Source organism: Acomys minous (genome assembly GCF_964271855.1).
Source record: "Acomys minous genome assembly, chromosome: 4".
In the NCBI taxonomy this organism is placed as follows: Eukaryota; Metazoa; Chordata; class Mammalia; order Rodentia; family Muridae; genus Acomys; species Acomys minous.
In genome coordinates, this window is record NC_140486.1 from 102,064,230 (window position 1) to 102,081,024 (window position 16,795).

At 46.9% G+C, this 16,795-nt stretch overlaps 1 protein-coding gene and 1 long non-coding RNA gene across 2 annotated transcripts in view; both read right to left on the reverse strand.

The window, feature by feature from the left end:
• The window catches only part of LOC311596044, a 46,422-nt gene extending 39,182 nt beyond the window's left edge, over positions 1 to 7,240 (reverse strand). Inside the window, exon 1 of the long non-coding RNA XR_014778678.1 lies at positions 7,184 to 7,240. This is a non-coding gene — a long non-coding RNA (uncharacterized lncRNA). The remainder of the gene's footprint in view (positions 1 to 7,183) is intronic.
• A 6,111-nt stretch (positions 7,241 to 13,351) lies between these two features.
• On the reverse strand, positions 13,352 to 15,597 carry RPL37A (ribosomal protein L37a). Its single transcript, XM_084778066.1, has 4 exons — positions 15,422 to 15,597; positions 14,974 to 15,102; positions 14,553 to 14,635; positions 13,352 to 13,465 (listed from the first exon to the last, which is right to left on the reverse strand). Exons 1-4 carry the CDS (start codon positions 15,581 to 15,583, stop codon positions 13,402 to 13,404), a joined length of 438 nt encoding a protein of 145 aa, XP_084634192.1. The 5' UTR covers positions 15,584 to 15,597; the 3' UTR covers positions 13,352 to 13,401.
• Between the last annotated feature and the right edge of the window lie 1,198 nt (positions 15,598 to 16,795).

Here is a 16,795-nt window from a genome sequence, read left to right on the forward strand (position 1 = left end):
GTTTGAAGGGTAGGCAGCTGTGATCTGATCACCTCCTAAGAGTTAGTTAGGTGTGCCATCTGCTGACATCATGGAGTGGAGACAAAGATAAGAGTGGAGCTCACCTCACCTCTAACCACGTGGACGCAGAAGGCAGGCAATAAACGTGTCACTAAGATGTAATCTGGCCTTTCCTGGCTTATGTTCAGATGCCCACATGGTCACTTATGTTTAATCAATGAAATAAAAAGACTGTTTATCCTCAACCTTGTTGGTTTGATAATGTGTGTGTGTCCTCTTTAGGACTCAGTTTGATGTCTATGAAGTATAAGAAAGAATAATAGTATAATAACAAAATGTTAAATATTAATGAATGCTTCTAATCAAGCTCAGTTCTTTTGAAAATCATTTCATTCATCATTATAAAAAGCATCTTAGGTTAGGTTTATTATTGAGCTTGTCCTCCAATTCAGGGAAGAGACATGGATTAGGACACTTGCCCACGGATGCTACAGATACTTTGATAATAAAAATAGTGTATCTCAGATGCTGAGAATTTGTGATGGAAGGTGAGTGGTTGTTGACCTGGCAGCCTTTGGACATCTGCACTTCACCAGGGATCTCTGAGACCTTGCCTATCTAGAATGTGCCAAGATTCTGTGACACTGCCATGAGGTCACAGTGTGACCCCTTGTCTTCAGTCTTCAAAGCAAGACCCATTTTCACCACTGCCCTGGTCTTGCGGGGTAAAGAAAACCGTGTATGCTATGTTCTGCGTGCTTCAGAGGAAGCCCTGGAGAAACGGAGGGGCTTCCTAGTCCCCCACAGAGGCCTGGACTGCCTGCTGAGGCAGAGGCCGACTCCAGCTGCATTCCTCTCCCAAGCTGCATCTTACTGTGTGAGAAATGTGCAGGCAAAGCAGAAAGCCTTCCCGCTCTTGCCAGGAGACTTCTCTAAAAGTGTGAAAGTCACCCACCGGAGAATTGGGGACAGCCAGGGCTGGAGACAATCCTTGGGTTTCTTTAGGCCCCGTTTATAGGCCTAAAGCACTCTGCACACTTTATCCCCTTAACCCTCACAGTAGGTACTGAGGAAGAAGCAAGAAACAAGAGCAGCCCCCAGAACGGATGTCTGCCACTTCCATAGTGCACCAGAAACAGGACACACACACACAGACTTCTCAGTCCCGTGTCTAATCAGGTCCCTCCATGCCAGCCCCCACTTCTGCCATGTAGGAACCAAATTGTGATGGACCGTTTGTGCTCGCTCTTGTGCCCTGCCCCCCCCCCAAATCAATCTTTCAGGAATGAAATAGATTTGAAATAGATTCAAATCCTATTGACCCATGAAGGCACTGGGTCAGTCCTCAAGGGGAACAGAGATCTCAAACTAAGGAAGGTTCCCAGAACTCTTCAGCTCTGGGTACTAATTAGCCCTCATCCTCAACTCTACCAATAGCAGCTCTGAACTCTCCTCATCCTGTGTTTAGTCAGAGAGAAACCTCAGGGTGGAAAGCCTTGTCCCTGTCTTGTCCGACTGTGGGAAGGTCATTTTACTTGCCAGCACTACATCTCCACTTTTTAAAAAAGATAGCACTACCCACCAGGTGTGATGACACAGGGCTTTAATCTCAGCAGTTGGGAGGCAGAGACTGGCAAATCTCCTGAGTTTGAGGCCAGTCTGGTCTACATAGACAGCTACAGGCTAACCATGGTTACAGAGTTAGAGCCTGTCGCAAAATAAACAAATACATAAAAAGGTGGAGCTGAGGCTGGTAAGATAGCTCAGGGGTAAAGATGCTTGCTTGCTATGTGCCTGCTGGTCTGAGTTTAATGCTGGGGCTCACATACTGGAGAGAGAGAACTGACTCCAAGACTTATCTCTGACCTCCACATGCATGCTATGGTATAGACAGGGGGACACACGGACACACACGCACACACACACACACACACATGCAACAGAGCTAGATGGGAACCAGGTGACCTATGATTCTGGGGACAACAATGACAGAACATCTTGCCTGGCTGTCAGGAAGAGCTGCATACCATCTCTTCTCATTCTACATGAGCTACCTCCCTTAAGTTATGTCTCTCATCTCTCGGACAGTGATGTCGTACGCCTTTAATCCCAGCACTCAGGAGGCAGAGGCAGGCAGAGCTTGAGGCCAGCCTGGTCACAGAACAAGTTCCAGGGCAGCCAGGTCTCTATAGAGAAACCTTGTTCCAAAACAAGAAAACAAAAAAGTCACATCCCTCTATCTGCCTTCCAGCTACACACGATGTCTTCCTTTCCTCAGCACTCAGGTGTATAAAGGAGGGGTAAGGAAGTGTGGAGGGTGCTGGGAATGCTACCAGCCTCTTTGCTTTGACTCTCAGCAGTCCTGCAAAAGGGACATGGCTGACCTGTGCTTACAGGTGGATGAAAATTGTACTCATGCGCCCTCTCCCCGTTGCCCATTGCAGAGTCCGTAGAGAACTGGTTCCATTTTGTCATCTTTATCAGAATGGAGTTGAAGCAAGGGGCATGACTGAGAGTTTTTAGGAGTCTTAACAACATGATTTGAGGAAACTTCTGGTTTCCGACAAGTAAGGGCCTCTTTACCCCACGGACCAGAGGTCCCACTCTCACTGCAGCCCTTGGCCCACGCTCTCGCTATACACCCCAGTGCTCTCCATTCATGGCTTCCTACCATGACTTCCTGTGAGCCACAAAGTTCCTATGCCCTCTCCAGTCTCCCTAGAGTCTCCCACCCCCTCCCTCCCAACCCAGCGCCCAGCTGATCTTGGCCTTGACTCATTGATGCTGACTCAACAAAGAAAAGCAGACCCCCTCGGGCAGCTGGACAGTGGACCAGGGCCAGAGTCTGCAGGAGTGGGCAAGAAGGCAGGCCAGAGGCGGGGGATCCATCAATCAGCTTGTCACCAAGTCTTTGCTGAGCCCCCCTGAAGACTTGGTCCCAAGCCGAGCTGCACAATGGGGGTCCAGAGAAAGAGGGAAAGGAGACAGGAGCCTTCATTTTGTTCTGTAGCAGCTCAGGAGTTGGAACTCCTTGTATTTGGGGACCACCAAGCACAGCCTTGCCTTGCCCACTGTCACACAGAGGTAGAGGTCACACGGTGACAGGAAAAGCCAGCTCTGGGGTGCCGTGTGCATAGGGAAGGTGAGAAGGCAGCACCCGAGGACAGTCTTGAAGCTGCATTTGCAAAGCTTTGGACACGGGGTGATGTGAGCTGTTTATAGAGACAGGAGAGGGATGAATGGCAACGCTGGCGAGTCTAAAGCCCCACATCACTATTAGTCTCTGCATTCTCCCCTCGCAAGCCTGCTAAGTGCGGGGCATTGCCTTCAGTCAAAGTGTTGTCTCTCTACAGTGTCCCTGCCAAAATGAACCTGCTACATTACTCTGAGAAGGTCTTTTTTAGAGATTTTTTACTTTATGAGTGTGAGAGTTTTGCCTGTACCTATATGCATGCAATGCCTGTGCCACACATCCTATTGTAGTCTTTTTTTTTTAATTTACCTTTATTTTATGTGCATTGGTGTTTTGCCTGCATATATGCATGTCTATCTGAGAGTATCAGATCTTGGAGTTACAAACAGCTGTGAGGTGCCATGTGGGTGCTGGGATTTGAACCTGGGTCCTCTAGAAGAGAGGTAAGTGCCCTTAACCATTGAGCCATCTTTCCACCACCCCCACCTCCACCCCCGTTGTGGTCTTTTAGTGCTATAGTCTCATTTGGTTCGCTAGAACTGGAGTTTATAGACCATTACAAACCACTATGTGGGTACTGGGAATCTAAGTAAGAGCAGCTAGTGCTCTTAATCGCCAAACTCTCTTTCCGGTCTGAGAAAGTAGTTTTTAAGCCCCACTTGCATGCGCAGAGCCTTTACGGTAGAGGGACATAAGGGATGTGAGGGAGTGCCAGGCTCCGGCCTGAGGAAGAAAGCTACATTTGAAATCCTCAGGCCCTAGACAGTGGAATGCCCACACTATCTACCGCCTGCACAACGACTTAAGCTGCGATCATTTGGTCCCTGGGCTTTGCTGGCCTCGACTCCTGAGGAGGAAGGGCAGCAATCTCGCCGGCCTTTGGGAGGAAGCAGGGATGTTGGTCAGCTGTGGTCACTTTCACCAGGGAAGTAATACGTGAGCACCGAGCAAAGTTAAAAGTAGGGAGAGAGCTGGGCATGGTGGCCGCATGCCTTTAATCCCAGCACTCAGGAGGCAAAGGCAGGCAGATCTCTGTAGAGAGTTCCAGAACTGCCAGGGCAATTACTAGAGAATCCCTGTCTCAAAAAACCAAAAAAAAAAGAAAAATAAAAAATAATAGTAAAATATAAATGGGGAGAAAAGAGATGATGGTCAATGATCTCTAGGGAGAAAGCCCTCTCGGTCTTACAAGTCCCCGAAGACTTAGCAAGGGCGCCCCCTGCTGTTCACCGCTTGTGCTCCCTTGGCGTGGCCTTAGCTCGAGCTAGGGAATGTGCTTGGGTTGAGCAGCAGAATCCCGCTGCCGCTGTCTGAACAGCTATCTCACGGTAGCGGCACCTTCTCTTTATCCTGTGCTAGTCTTTTAAAATTATATCCTGATCGCTTGCTTAGATTGGCTTCCAACCATCAAGATCCCTCACCAGGTGCCATTCGGTATCTTGGTCTCTTCATCTATAAAGAGAACAAAGCTTTTCTGATACCCAAGCTAGTGAACAGGGAGGTGAAACTGAAGAGCTTAAATCCTGGATGAAGTTCACTTTTTCCCCCATTGTGTGACGCTCCCCCCGCCCTCTTTGAAGTGGAAAATCACAAGAGTTTCTGACATCTATAAAATGGGGAAAGATTCGCATCAGTTTCTTGCATGTGGAGAAAGGCAAAGAGGAAAGAGTGCAGGAGAAAAGGAAAAGTGATGACAGAAAGGCATTATATTAATAGCTACAGCGGATCGCTGTGAGTTCGAGGCCAGCCTGGTCTACAGAGTAAGTCTAGGACAGCCAAGACTACACAGAGGAACCCTGTCTCAAAAAACCAAAATAAATAAATAAATAAAGACTAACTACAATACAGTGAAGCACAAGCACATGGCCCCAGCATGGTCGGGGAGAATGAAAGGAGCTTTTGTTTGTTTTGGGGTTTTTTTTTTGTTTTGGTTTGGTTTGGTTTTTCGAGACAGGGTTTCTCTGTAGTAGCCTTGGCTGTCCTGGACTCACTTTGTAGACCTTAAACTCACAGTGATCAACCTGCCTCTGCTTCTCAAGTGCTGGGATTAAAGGCGTGCGCCACCACCATCTTGCTTTGTTTGTTTGTTTGTTTTTTGGAAAGCAGCCTTTATTCTCCTGACTCAACTGTGTCTTTTGCTAACCCAGGCCTAGTCCTGGAAGCTTCTAGTCTCCGTACAGCCAAAACTAGACCTAGAATGTTCTCAGCCTCTGGGACTTACTGCTTAATGAGCTCACCCTTACTTGTTCTTTCTGAGCTCTGGGTTGGCTGGTTCGATTCAGCTGTTCTGGCCCAAACTCCTCTCCCAGCTGATTTATTTAACCTGGCTTCTCTTTTGGCCCAGAATTGCTCTGCTTGGCCTCAAACTAATTTAGCAATCTGCTCTAATCTTCTGGCTTCTTCTCATTTTCTGGCTCGTTCCATCTTCATCTGAGTTCTCTCTCTCTGCAACCCACCTCTCTATTACTGTCCTGGTAAAATCTGCCTCCTCTCTGTAAAACTGCCTCTTACGTAGCTTCCCTTTCCTCTCTCTTCTCGTGAGAGTTGGTCGTATCCTATTCAGTTAAATATTTTCTGGTTCATCACTTTTTCTGCCACTCAATTAGACATCACTTTCAAACATGGGTGCTTCCTTCTATAAACTAACTTTACCTTCGTTTGGGACTAAAGGCTTGTGCCACCATGCCTGGACCTAAGCTTTTCTTTACCTGATACTTGCTCTATACCAGGCTGGCTTTGAACCCAGATCTGTTGGCCTCTGTCTCCTGAATTAAAGCCATGTTTGTATTCCAGCTGGGTCACACAGACCTAGAAGGTCTTTGGATGTGATCTCTTGCCAGAACAGCCACGTTCTGAATTCACATTCCTCTACAAGGGAATAAACAGGACATGACGGTGGGTGGGGCTGACTAGACATGCGGGACTTGAGGTCTTGCGGAGTCCTGTAAAGTGTGCCACTATAGTCACACAGAGCTGGGAAGTACTAAACAGATGTAGCCAGCTCAAGCCATTTAGAGTACAGCCTGGACCATGCAAAGTGGATGTGTGTGAGGTCTTTCTAAGCCCTGCCCCAAAGGTAATCCGGGCCTAGAGAATGAAACGTGGCGGTATACGAGCAGAACGGACTCGAGCTGTGAGCTCAAGGCGCAGCTGCTTGGAGGGAGGAGGAGAGGTATAAAAGCCTCACAAGAGCAGAGTGGAGTGGAGTACACCTAACCCTCTGCATCCACAGGGCTGAGAGGCAGGAAGATCAAAAGTCCCAGGCAACTCTGGGCTTTAGAAGAACACCATGATGGGCGGCGCTGGGCCCAAGCGTTCTGCTCAAACTACTGCACCAACCAAGGACAATACTTGCAGTAAACATAGAATCCCTTCTCAGATCTAGCCAATGGATAAGACATTCTCCACAGTTGAGTGGAGAGTGGGGACTGACTCTGATGCCCCATATTTGACCACTTATCCATGGTGGGGAGGCCTGGTGGCACTCAGGTAAAGGATAAACAGGCTACCAAGCGTCCATTCAGTGGGGGAGGAGGTCTCCTCGGTCACAGACATAGAACAGGGGAATAGGGTGAAAGCGGGAGGGAGAGAGGAATGGGAGGATACAAGGGATGGGATAACAATTGAGATGTAATCTGAATACATTAATTAAATTTAAAGAAAAAAAGAAAAGAAAAAAAATAAGTAGACCTTACATAATCACCATGATACAAGCAAATATACAAACAGTAACACCCAATTAAACAGCAACGAAACAAACCCAAAATATACTTAGAACAGCGAAGAAGAAAAAGCTAGCATGTAACTCCAGTAAGTCAGTAGGTACTGGCCTTAACGAGTGGACAACTCCATGACCACACATGAGCATACAGACTCAGAGCAGAAACAGTCCTCCCACAGGCGACCCACAGCGCCGACCACCAGCTCCATCCAGAAACAGAAATCTCCCCGAATCACCGTAATCCTTTTGGGGCCCAGGGTTTTACTTACCTTTGCCACTCTGCCTTCATCTTCACCATTCTTACTTAGTTACAAAATCCCGAGTATGACATAGTTGTCAAAAATGTCCCTCCCATCCCATTACTCACTCTGTAGCACCCCCTAGTGTTCTGTTTGATGCTTGCAGTCACTACATGACATTTTTCTGCTTTGCTAAAGGGAGTAGCATCTGTAGGTATGTATTTTTGTGACTTACAGATAGATCAAAAAAATTGTGTAAAAGTTCTAGTTTCCAAGGTCAAAGTTCATCATATAAAATTTCAAAACCTAGCGGAATTGCCAACCGTACAATCTCATGTTAGGAGGGTAATTTCCAAAGCCAGTAAACAAAATAAATTGTAGACACACTGATAGACAAGCAATAATTATTGCCTTTCCCTGTTAAAAATTTTAGGCATGCCTCAACATTTAATACCAACAATATGAAGTGGGAAGTCACAAAGCTGGGGGGTAGCTCTAGCCCAGCATGAAAAAAGGTTTCAGTGGTGAGTCCCTGTGGTGGCCACCTTTCAAGTGCTGAGACATTCTCAGTATTCTGTTTTGGTTGGCAGAGATAACTGTTTAGAACCAATTAGGCATGGTGAGATATGCCTTTAATCCGAGCACCCTGGAGGCAGATCTCTGAGTCTACAGGGCAGCCTGGTCTACAGAGAGTACAGCCAGAGCAAAGAAACTATCTCCAAAGCAAAGCAAACCAAAACAAACAAACAAAATGACAAACCAGAAACTAAAAACAAATTTAAAAAAATAGCTAGGGGAAAAAAGCCAACTACGGTGGTGCTCGCCTATGACGCCAGCAATCAGGAGGCAGAGGCAGGTGGTTCTCTGTGAGTTCGCAGCCAACCTGGTCTACAAAGTGAATCCAGTCTCCAAAAAAAAAAAAAAAGGTTGCTCCTGGCTTTAGGTTACAAGGGTCCCAGTTTGCTGTCTGGCCTTGTTCTTTGGCACCAGCCATTTCGCTGCAGAGAGCACTGCTCTGTGTTCTTGGATTTTTAGTTTGCTCCCAGGAGCACTTTCAGAGACACCAGTGCTTAGTGTTTCAGTTTCATCTGTGTCCTGAAATTACTGAAAATCATGCAGGTGCTTTTTCCTGCTTAGCTCCCTCCTTATGGCTAATTCTGTTATGCTGTTTGAAAGGGGACCATCCCAACTTTTTGTTTTCCACATCTCTGTATCTATGTGCTTAATGTGTCCTTATGGCCCATAATGTACATCTAATTCCTTATACTTTAGGCCTTTCTTCCATTTATACTTTATATAATTCAGCTCACCTATCTTTTAAACATTTATTCTACATGTTATTTGACACATTAATGTGCAAATAAGTATGCATGGTCTCCACCGTATTGTGTCCTACTTGGCCCACTAGTTCCTTGCTCTTTCATGCTGAGCGCTGTGCTGGGGTTTGAACTCAAAGGCCATGCCCACAACAGGCAAGCAGTCCACCACTGAGCTACACACATGCTTAGCCCTCTACCCTTCCTGTGGTTGAGAGTTTCTAACTCTACTTCTCCTGTAGTCATACACGTTCTAGTAATGATATAGAGATTATGACGTTTGATCTGTAGTTTGACCCCTTCTTGAATATGAGAATCTTAGAACATTTTCACATTTACCCTTTCCAAACCTACCTGTCATTCAATGCATCCTAACATTACCCTCCAAAGTTATTATTTTGGGAAGCTATTTAGCCCTGGCTATCTTGGAACTCTCTCCGTAGAGATCCACCTGCCTCCCATTTGCTGTGGGGCTGGGGAGGGTTGTAGGGACAGAAGCCCAGCCCAGAGTAAGACCAGAGTAAGAGTGGCACGTCCAAACCCCGGTAATTGGGGACCGGCAAGAGGACAGATTTCCTGTGCCCAAGGGCAGGTAGCTCTTTGCTCCCCACCCAGAGAGTCACATAGCCTGGTAGCCAGGTTAAACTTTCTCTTCCCTTATAAGGTCACAACCAGCAGCACCTGGGCCCTGACAGGCCCTGCCCACCTCAAGTAGCCTTTGTTCCCAATAAAGCAAGTTGTCTCACTGAAGCTGCCTCCCAATGAAGTCTGCTTTGCTCTACCTGAGGTCTCTTTCACTCCCAGCTGTTCCTGTGCCTGCTTCTCCCCAGGATCCACTAGTCATGGTCACAGGCCAATGGGGACAGGGAAACTGAGCCATAACAGCACCCAGACTATTTTTTAAATAACCATTTTTTGGTTTATTTATTGGGACAGGGAGAACTTGTGTGTCATGGTGTGCATAAGGAAGGTCACGAGACATCTTGGAAGGAGTCTATGTGGACTCCAGATAGAGGCTTAAGATCAAACTTACGTCATCAGGCTTTGCAGCAAGTACTTTTACTCCATGAGCCTTCTGCCTGGCCCCGTCCTTACTCAATCTTCACTTGTGTTCGGCTGTATCTTCCAGGGTCTCCATGAACTGTGTGTTCTGTGAGCTGTGTAAATGTGCTGGTGGTTTCTTTTTTTTAGCTCAAATTCCTCTCCTAGATTATTCAACCTGGCCTCTCTCCCTGCCCATGAATTACTGTTTGACCTCAAATGCCAGCAATCTGTTCTAATCTCCTGGCTCATTCCGTCTTCACCTGAGTCTGGCTTGCTTTCTCTACAACCTTTTACTGTCCTGGTAAAACTGTCTCCTTTCCTCATTCTGTGTTGCCCCCTCAAGTAGCTTTCCTTTCCTCTGTTCTCATTAGAGTTGGATGTATCCTATTGTGTCAAATCTGATTCATCACTTTTCCTCCCACTCAATTAGACATCACTTTCAAACATGGGTGCTTCCTTCTACAAACTAACTTTGCCTTCACACCTAGACCTAAGCTTTCCTTTACCTAAACTTGCTCTGTATTAAGCTGGTCTTGAACTCCAATGTGCTTGCCTGTCTCCTGGATTGTATTCCAGGCAGATCACAGAGACCTAGGTTTGGATATGAACTCTTACCAGAACAGCTATGTTCTGAATCAAAATTCCTCTACCCAGAGGCAGGCAGGAGTTAGAAAATGAAGATGCCAAATCTCTATTCCCATAGACCTAGTGACCTAAGCCCCGCCTCCCAACAGTCACAGCCTAGAAATTAGGCTTTTATCACATGGGCACTTGGGGGTGGGGAGGAGATAAGGCTATGTAGGAATTGTAGCAATGGACAGTCAGCATCACCTGGGTAATGCCTGACTCAGGAGACAGCACCTAGTGGGAACTGTGGACTGCACCAGAAATGTGGTGCAGAGCTGCAAAGCTCAGAAATGGGGGAAGAAGACATTCAGTACAGCCATTGTCACTTGCCTTGCCTCCCAGCTCTATCCAAGAGCTAGTGCTACTGGGGTCCTTAGGGATGGTACAAGCAGGAAGCTTGCCAGCTTCAGGCTGCAGACTCCCGGTCCACTTCAGCCTATAGTAAAAATGGCCCCTTTCAAGGCGGGCGTGGTGGCACACGCCTTTAATCCCAGCGTTCGGGAGGCAGAGGCAGTGGATCCCTGTGCTTTCCAGCACTGAACAGCCAAAATCATCCCAAGTCTCCAAAAAGCCTTGCTTTCAGTTCTGGGCTCATTTATGTATCTCCTCCCAGAGTCTGTTCACAGGGTCTTTTCAGCTGGCAACAATTAATCTCCTGCACGAGGTGGTTGCTCTTCTAGTGGATTAACCTCACCTGTTCTCTCACGAGACCATTCCAATTCTGCCCTTGAGATCCTAAAAATCAGGTTTCTCTCTCCTTCAAAGGTCTGTGTTAACCTTGGCTGTCCCAGACTTGCTTTGTAGACCAGGCTGGTCTCAAACTCACAGCACCCGCCTGCCTCTGCCTCCCAAGTGTTGGGATTAAAGGCATGCACCACCATGCCCAGTTTATCTAAAAGATGGTATGAGCCCAAAATCATTAGACTCTATTATTCCCATTTAAATATAACTAAAGTAATTAATGCCCCCTACACACCACCTCTTTAGGCGCTAGGTTTTAAGCTGGGAAAATAAAATGACTTCAATACATCAGAAGGAATAATTCTCGTGGGCTGAGTCTGAGTCCCACCACCATCACTTGATTTCTCACGTATCCTGGTTTATGGGTAGACAGCAGCATATGCTGATACTTTTTATTTTTTTTTTAAAGTCAAGTCTGAGACTGTAGCCTTGGTTGTTCCAGAACTATATAGACCAGGCTGGTTCCCAAGTCAAGAGATCCACCTGCCTTTGCCTCCTCAGTGCTGGGATTAAAGGTGCACACTGCTGCTGGGATAAAAATGTGTCAAATAGTTTTTCTGGCAGTGCCTGTTGCACTGTATCATGATGTGGCACTCTCAGCATTGGTGACTATAAAGATAAAACTGTCTCTACATCTTGTGGTACTAAATACCCAACCAAGATTTTATATCTACCCATGTGCTCATGTGTGCAGTTATGCACATAGAGGTCAGAATAACTTCAAGTGGCCAATTCTCTAATCTACTGAGTGGGTATTAGGCTGGAGAGCAAACACTTCTACCCTTAATTCTTTATGTGAAAATATACAAATGATAAAATTACGTTATCAGTAAATATTTGACTGGTATGCCTCTTCCATACTCATCTAACGCCACATAAAAACTTTCCTGGCAAAAATAAGAGGGGAATCAAGAATGGAAAGTAAGCACTGGACTAAATACATGCCTTGCTCATTTTTAAGATGTTCAGTTCAATGACTATGCACAGCACCAAAGGCTCAGGTAAACTGTAAATGCTCAGCAGGGAAGGAGCCGAGTATAAGACAACCTAATACAATTTATAAAGCAGGAACCTAACTGCCAGCCTTCTCGCCACTACCTGCTTACGAGTGCCAAGTTCCTGTTTCCTCAGCTCGTAAACACTATGCTTCAACTTTTAACTAGTATCACTAGCAGTTGTTCACCATCCACTTAACTGTCACAAAAGCAATAAAAAAAGCCATGATTCTTGTCTCTGGGGCCTAAGAACCAAATTCAAATCCAGCTTCATCACTTAGAAATTAGCATAGTTCTTGGGGGCTAGAGCAGTTAAGAGGATGCAGGCTTTATTCCTGGCACTACACAACTTTAACTCCAGTTCCAGGGGACCTGGTGCCCTCTTCACAGTGATACACACACCAAAAGTGAACTGCTTAGGCCCAACTACAAAACACTGACTGATCCCATTGTCTCATTTCAATGCAAAGGAACAAAAAGACCTTCAAAACTCCGGGTTTGTAAGCCCAACACTCATCATATACCTAAACCAGGGCTGTGCAGCCAGCAGAACGACACATGGCACAGGGCACTTGGCTGTACCAGTTATCAGGGCAGACACCCATGTGCCCTGTCGCCCACCGCTTCTGTCAACTGACCCTTTTACGAGCCCACAGCACTGAATCCCACTCTACAGTACAAAACTTCCAGAGAACCACTTTTTTTTGGCAGGGGTGGAGGCGGTGGGAAGAAGCCTATTACACAAGCGCAAGGAATTATGGTAACTGGGGATACACCAGTGAACGGAATTAGCAACAGCTGGACCCACAGGAGCACCGCAGAGGCGAGGCAGCATCGGAGACTATGGGTAACAGGACACTGCATACACCTTAGAATTAGAAAGCCAGTAGGCAAAAACGCATGCTATACAAGACGGGGTGTGCCCACAAAAGGATAGTCTTTACCTTAAGAAAAACCACACACCATGCGCAAAATATCAAAAGTAGTCTGCAAGTTTCCAAGGATACCAAAGGAGCTTAGACATGGCTGACCAAAGCACACCTGATAAATCTGACAGTAAATGGAATGAAGTTAAAAGCTCACCATAAAACTAATCCCAAATAAACTAAATCCTAAGCTTGTCTGGCCCCTCATTTCTGCACACATGCACTGCCTGCCCCTTGTTTCCTACCGAGCCTACATTACATTCACTCCTAGGAATCCCTGTGCAAACGGAAAGTTCTAGTTCGCTGACCATGTGCAGCCACACCACCTCAAATGACTGTCCAGTATACTTTACAACGCAAGCCACATTTAAGAAGCATATTTCTGAAAAACTAAAACAGCACACACCTGCACTTAGGAGGAAGGAGGACCAGGCATTCAAGGCCAGCCAGGGTCACTTAGTATGTCTTCAAACAAAAATTGCTTTTGAAAGTGAAAGATGCACATACACCAAAATGGAATCAAACACAAACAAGGCCAAAAACGTTACGTAAATTAACCCATTTATTGCAGGCTAGGCAAGTCTCAAACGGTAGCGCTTCTACTGGTCTTTCAGTTCCTTGAGCCTCCTGATGGCAGACTTCACCGTGACGGCAGAAGTGGTGCTGTTAAAAGAAAGTTTCCAACATAATTACCCATGTAAACAAACAAAACCTAAGCAATCTGTCTCACTGTTGTGCAATCCTGAAGACTTTCTCCTGGGATGAGTTAGTCTGACCGTCTCCTCCTTCACCAATGCCACGCCACAGGGACTCTTACCTACCATGGTGTGACAGCCTCCTCTAAAAGCCAGGATTCAGGCACTTGCACAATTCTAAGGTTCTCTCAAACATTTAAAAAGGGAGGCAGACCCAGACTCCATGAGACAAAAGACACCTTAAGGTGCTTTCCTCTGAAGATAGGCTAGCAAAGGCAGACGAGAACAGCCTCAGGACTCACACCCCAAAAGCAAACCACCAGCCCACCCACTGCACGTATGAACACTCGCCTGCCAGGACAGCTCCCTCGCTCCCACCTTTCCTTCTGCTATCCTAAACTCAGGTGCTTCAACACACCCACTCTATCTTTCCAACACCCCAACACTGCAGTGAAAACTGTACCCACACGTTCAATTTGTCAGCAACAGCCTTGTATCATGGGAGCAGTGTGCTGGGAGCACAAGGCTACACACTACTCAGGCGCTGGAGACTTCTAAGTGAGCAAACTACAGACCCTCAAGGGGAGGGAGCTTTAATTCTCAGATGCTAAAGCTCTAAGAACAAAGCTATCAATGACAGGCAACAACTTCTGGCCCTGTCAGGGTCACAGCACTAAATACGCCCAGCCTCAAATGTTTCTATACAACCCTAAACCAACCAAGTCACTTAAAAGCTATTTATAGTCTTCTATTTCAATTTTAACACGAAGAAACCCACACCTTTTTTTGTTTTGTTTTCGAGACAAGATTTCTTTGTGCAGTCCTGGCTGTCTATAAACTCACTCTGTAGACCAAGCTGGGCTCTAACTCAGAGATCCACCTGCCTCTGGGATTAAAGGCGTGTACCACCACCACCACCCTGCCCTAGAGAAACCCAAAAGCATATTTACTTTGCCCGACATAAAAAAAAAATCAAGACTATCCCAATAAGTGCCTGACTGGGAACATGGGCTGTGTGGTCCACAGACCCCACCACCACAAAGAAATGCACTCACTTGTAGGTCCAGGCCCCACCAGCCACTGTTTTCATGCAGGAACCACAGTGCCAGATGCCAACGGCTCGTCTCTTCATCTTGGTCTACAGATAGTTAATAAAAACATGAATCTTTCAGATCCTAAAACTATGCAAAAGGAAAGTTTATCACCTGACAGGCAGCCAGTCTAGTAAGCCCATCCTAGTAAGCCAAGCAGGATATTAAGACTAGACAGACCTCTTGGGGTTTGGTACACCACCAACATTTCCCACTTCAGGATAACGCCTTCTCCCCCCTTCAAAACCATTTATCCTTCAGTTGCCCCTTTTCAAAAAAGCAACCGCGACCCCTCCAGTCTTGCACCGGCCCCGCCGCTCACAAATCGCCTTAGGTCACGAGCGATTCTACCCTCCTCTCTCCTCTCCACCCGGGGCCGACGTACCTTGCCACAGAAGGAGCAAGTGTACTTGGCGTGCTGGCTGATTTCAATTTTCTTCACCATTTTCCGGAGGGACGCACCATAGCGGGTCCCGTATTTCCCGACGATCCCGACCTTCTTGGTGCGTTTCGCCTGTAGACAGAGGAAACAAAATAAGCAGCGACCGTTAGCGATGGAAAGCAGGCCCGCACAGCACGGCGCGCAGTGTCAGCTGGGGCCCTCGTTTCCTCCAAGCTCGACCGGCAAAACCAGCATCCACCGGAGCGCAGGGCTCGGGAGCCGCCAAGGGGCCGAGTCCCCACCGACCGGGCTCCACACGCGGCGAGGACCGCGACGGCAGACGGGACACTGGGTAACACATGCTGCCCGAGGCGGGTGAGGGCGGAAAGCCTGAGAGAACGGCAGATGCAGACGGATAGCGACTTCCAAAAACAGTAACACCGACACTCACCATCTTGCCGGAACCGAAGCCAGAGCCCGAAGAGGAAAAGACACACTGCACATGTGCGGTTTTAGACCGGCGAGCGGAAGTGACGCAAGCGTCCTCTCTAGGACCTGAACTCGTTGTTCTGGAGGTTTGTTCGGTGTCGCTCTGGCGGTGCTCAAGTCCCATCTCTTGCTCACAGGCTGAAAGCAGTCTCCGTTTAGTTTACGTATACACCTTAGTTGAACAAAAACAGTTGTGATTTCTTCCTTTCTGTTCGCGAGGAAACAGGTTGTAGGTGACTTGCTTTTAAGTGTTTAAGGTATAACGTTTGTGACTGAACCTCATTGCTTTCCCCACTACATTAAAGTTCAGACCCTGTGCCAGATGCTGGCCATACCAAAAGCCTAGATTCTGCTCCCAGGCCAAGTTGCAGTTCAGCTAGGAGACAGTTATTTTTATCAGAATTAAGAGTTACGAAATGGGGGCTGGAGAGATGGCTTAGAGGTTAAAAGCACTGTCTGCTCTTCCAAAGGTCCTGAGTTCAATTCCCAGCCACCACATGGTGATCTATAATGTGATCTGGTGCCCTCTTCTGGCCTGCAGGCAAAACACTATACATGTAATAAATAAATAAAGAGTTACGAAATGTTGCTGATCCGTGCTCTGGGGATAAAGTAAGGAAGAGATTCGAATTACCTGAATCCTGAATCCAAGACCCTAGAGCAGTGCTTCTCAACCTGTGGTCACGACCCCTTTGCAATTGAACGACTCAGAGTGGTCACCTAAGACCATCGAAAAATACAGATATTTACAATTCATAACAGTAGCAAAATTAGTTATGAAGTCGCAATGAAAATTTTAATGGGGGGGGGGAGGGAAGTCACAGCACTATAAGAACTGTATTAAAGAGTCACGGGATTAGCAACCCACTGCTCTAGACCCTTCTTTACACTGTCAGCATTCCCACACAGACCAGAGGAAGGCTTTCCCAGTCCTTGTCAACAACACACATTCCCTCAGGACTTTATTCACTCCTTGCAAAGTCACTCAAGGCTCCCTCCACTCCCGATGTGGAGGGTCTTCCACAAAGAGCTGTTGTACTTAGATCTTATGGGGTTCCCGAATCCCAACTTGATATTAAGACCTGTAGTCTCATTCAGAAAAGAGCTGCTTGTATCACCCAGTGTGGAAACTCATTTCCCATCTCCCCCCAGAGATGCTGGGAACATGGTTTTGTGCCCAAGTGACCTGCTAGGACCCAGACCTGCCACCGTGGGGCGCCAAACTGTGGACCACATAGACTGATAGATTTATTAGTTCCATGGCTTACTCAGATCTTGGTTTTCACAATGTCTTTTGTTCTGTCCCATCGTTTTATGGTACCTTTAGTCATTACCT

Coding starts and splice junctions, on each gene's coding strand:
- RPL37A (XM_084778066.1), bottom strand. CDS start 15,583: ATGGGACTTGAGCACCGCCAGAGCGACACCGAACAAACCTCCAGAACA. Junction 14,636..14,973: donor CTTGCTCCTTCTGTGGCAAG/GTACGTCGGCCC, acceptor AACTATCTGTAG/ACCAAGATGAAGAGACGAGC. Junction 13,466..14,552: donor GGTGGGGCCTGGACCTACAA/GTGAGTGCATTT, acceptor TTCTTTTAACAG/CACCACTTCTGCCGTCACGG.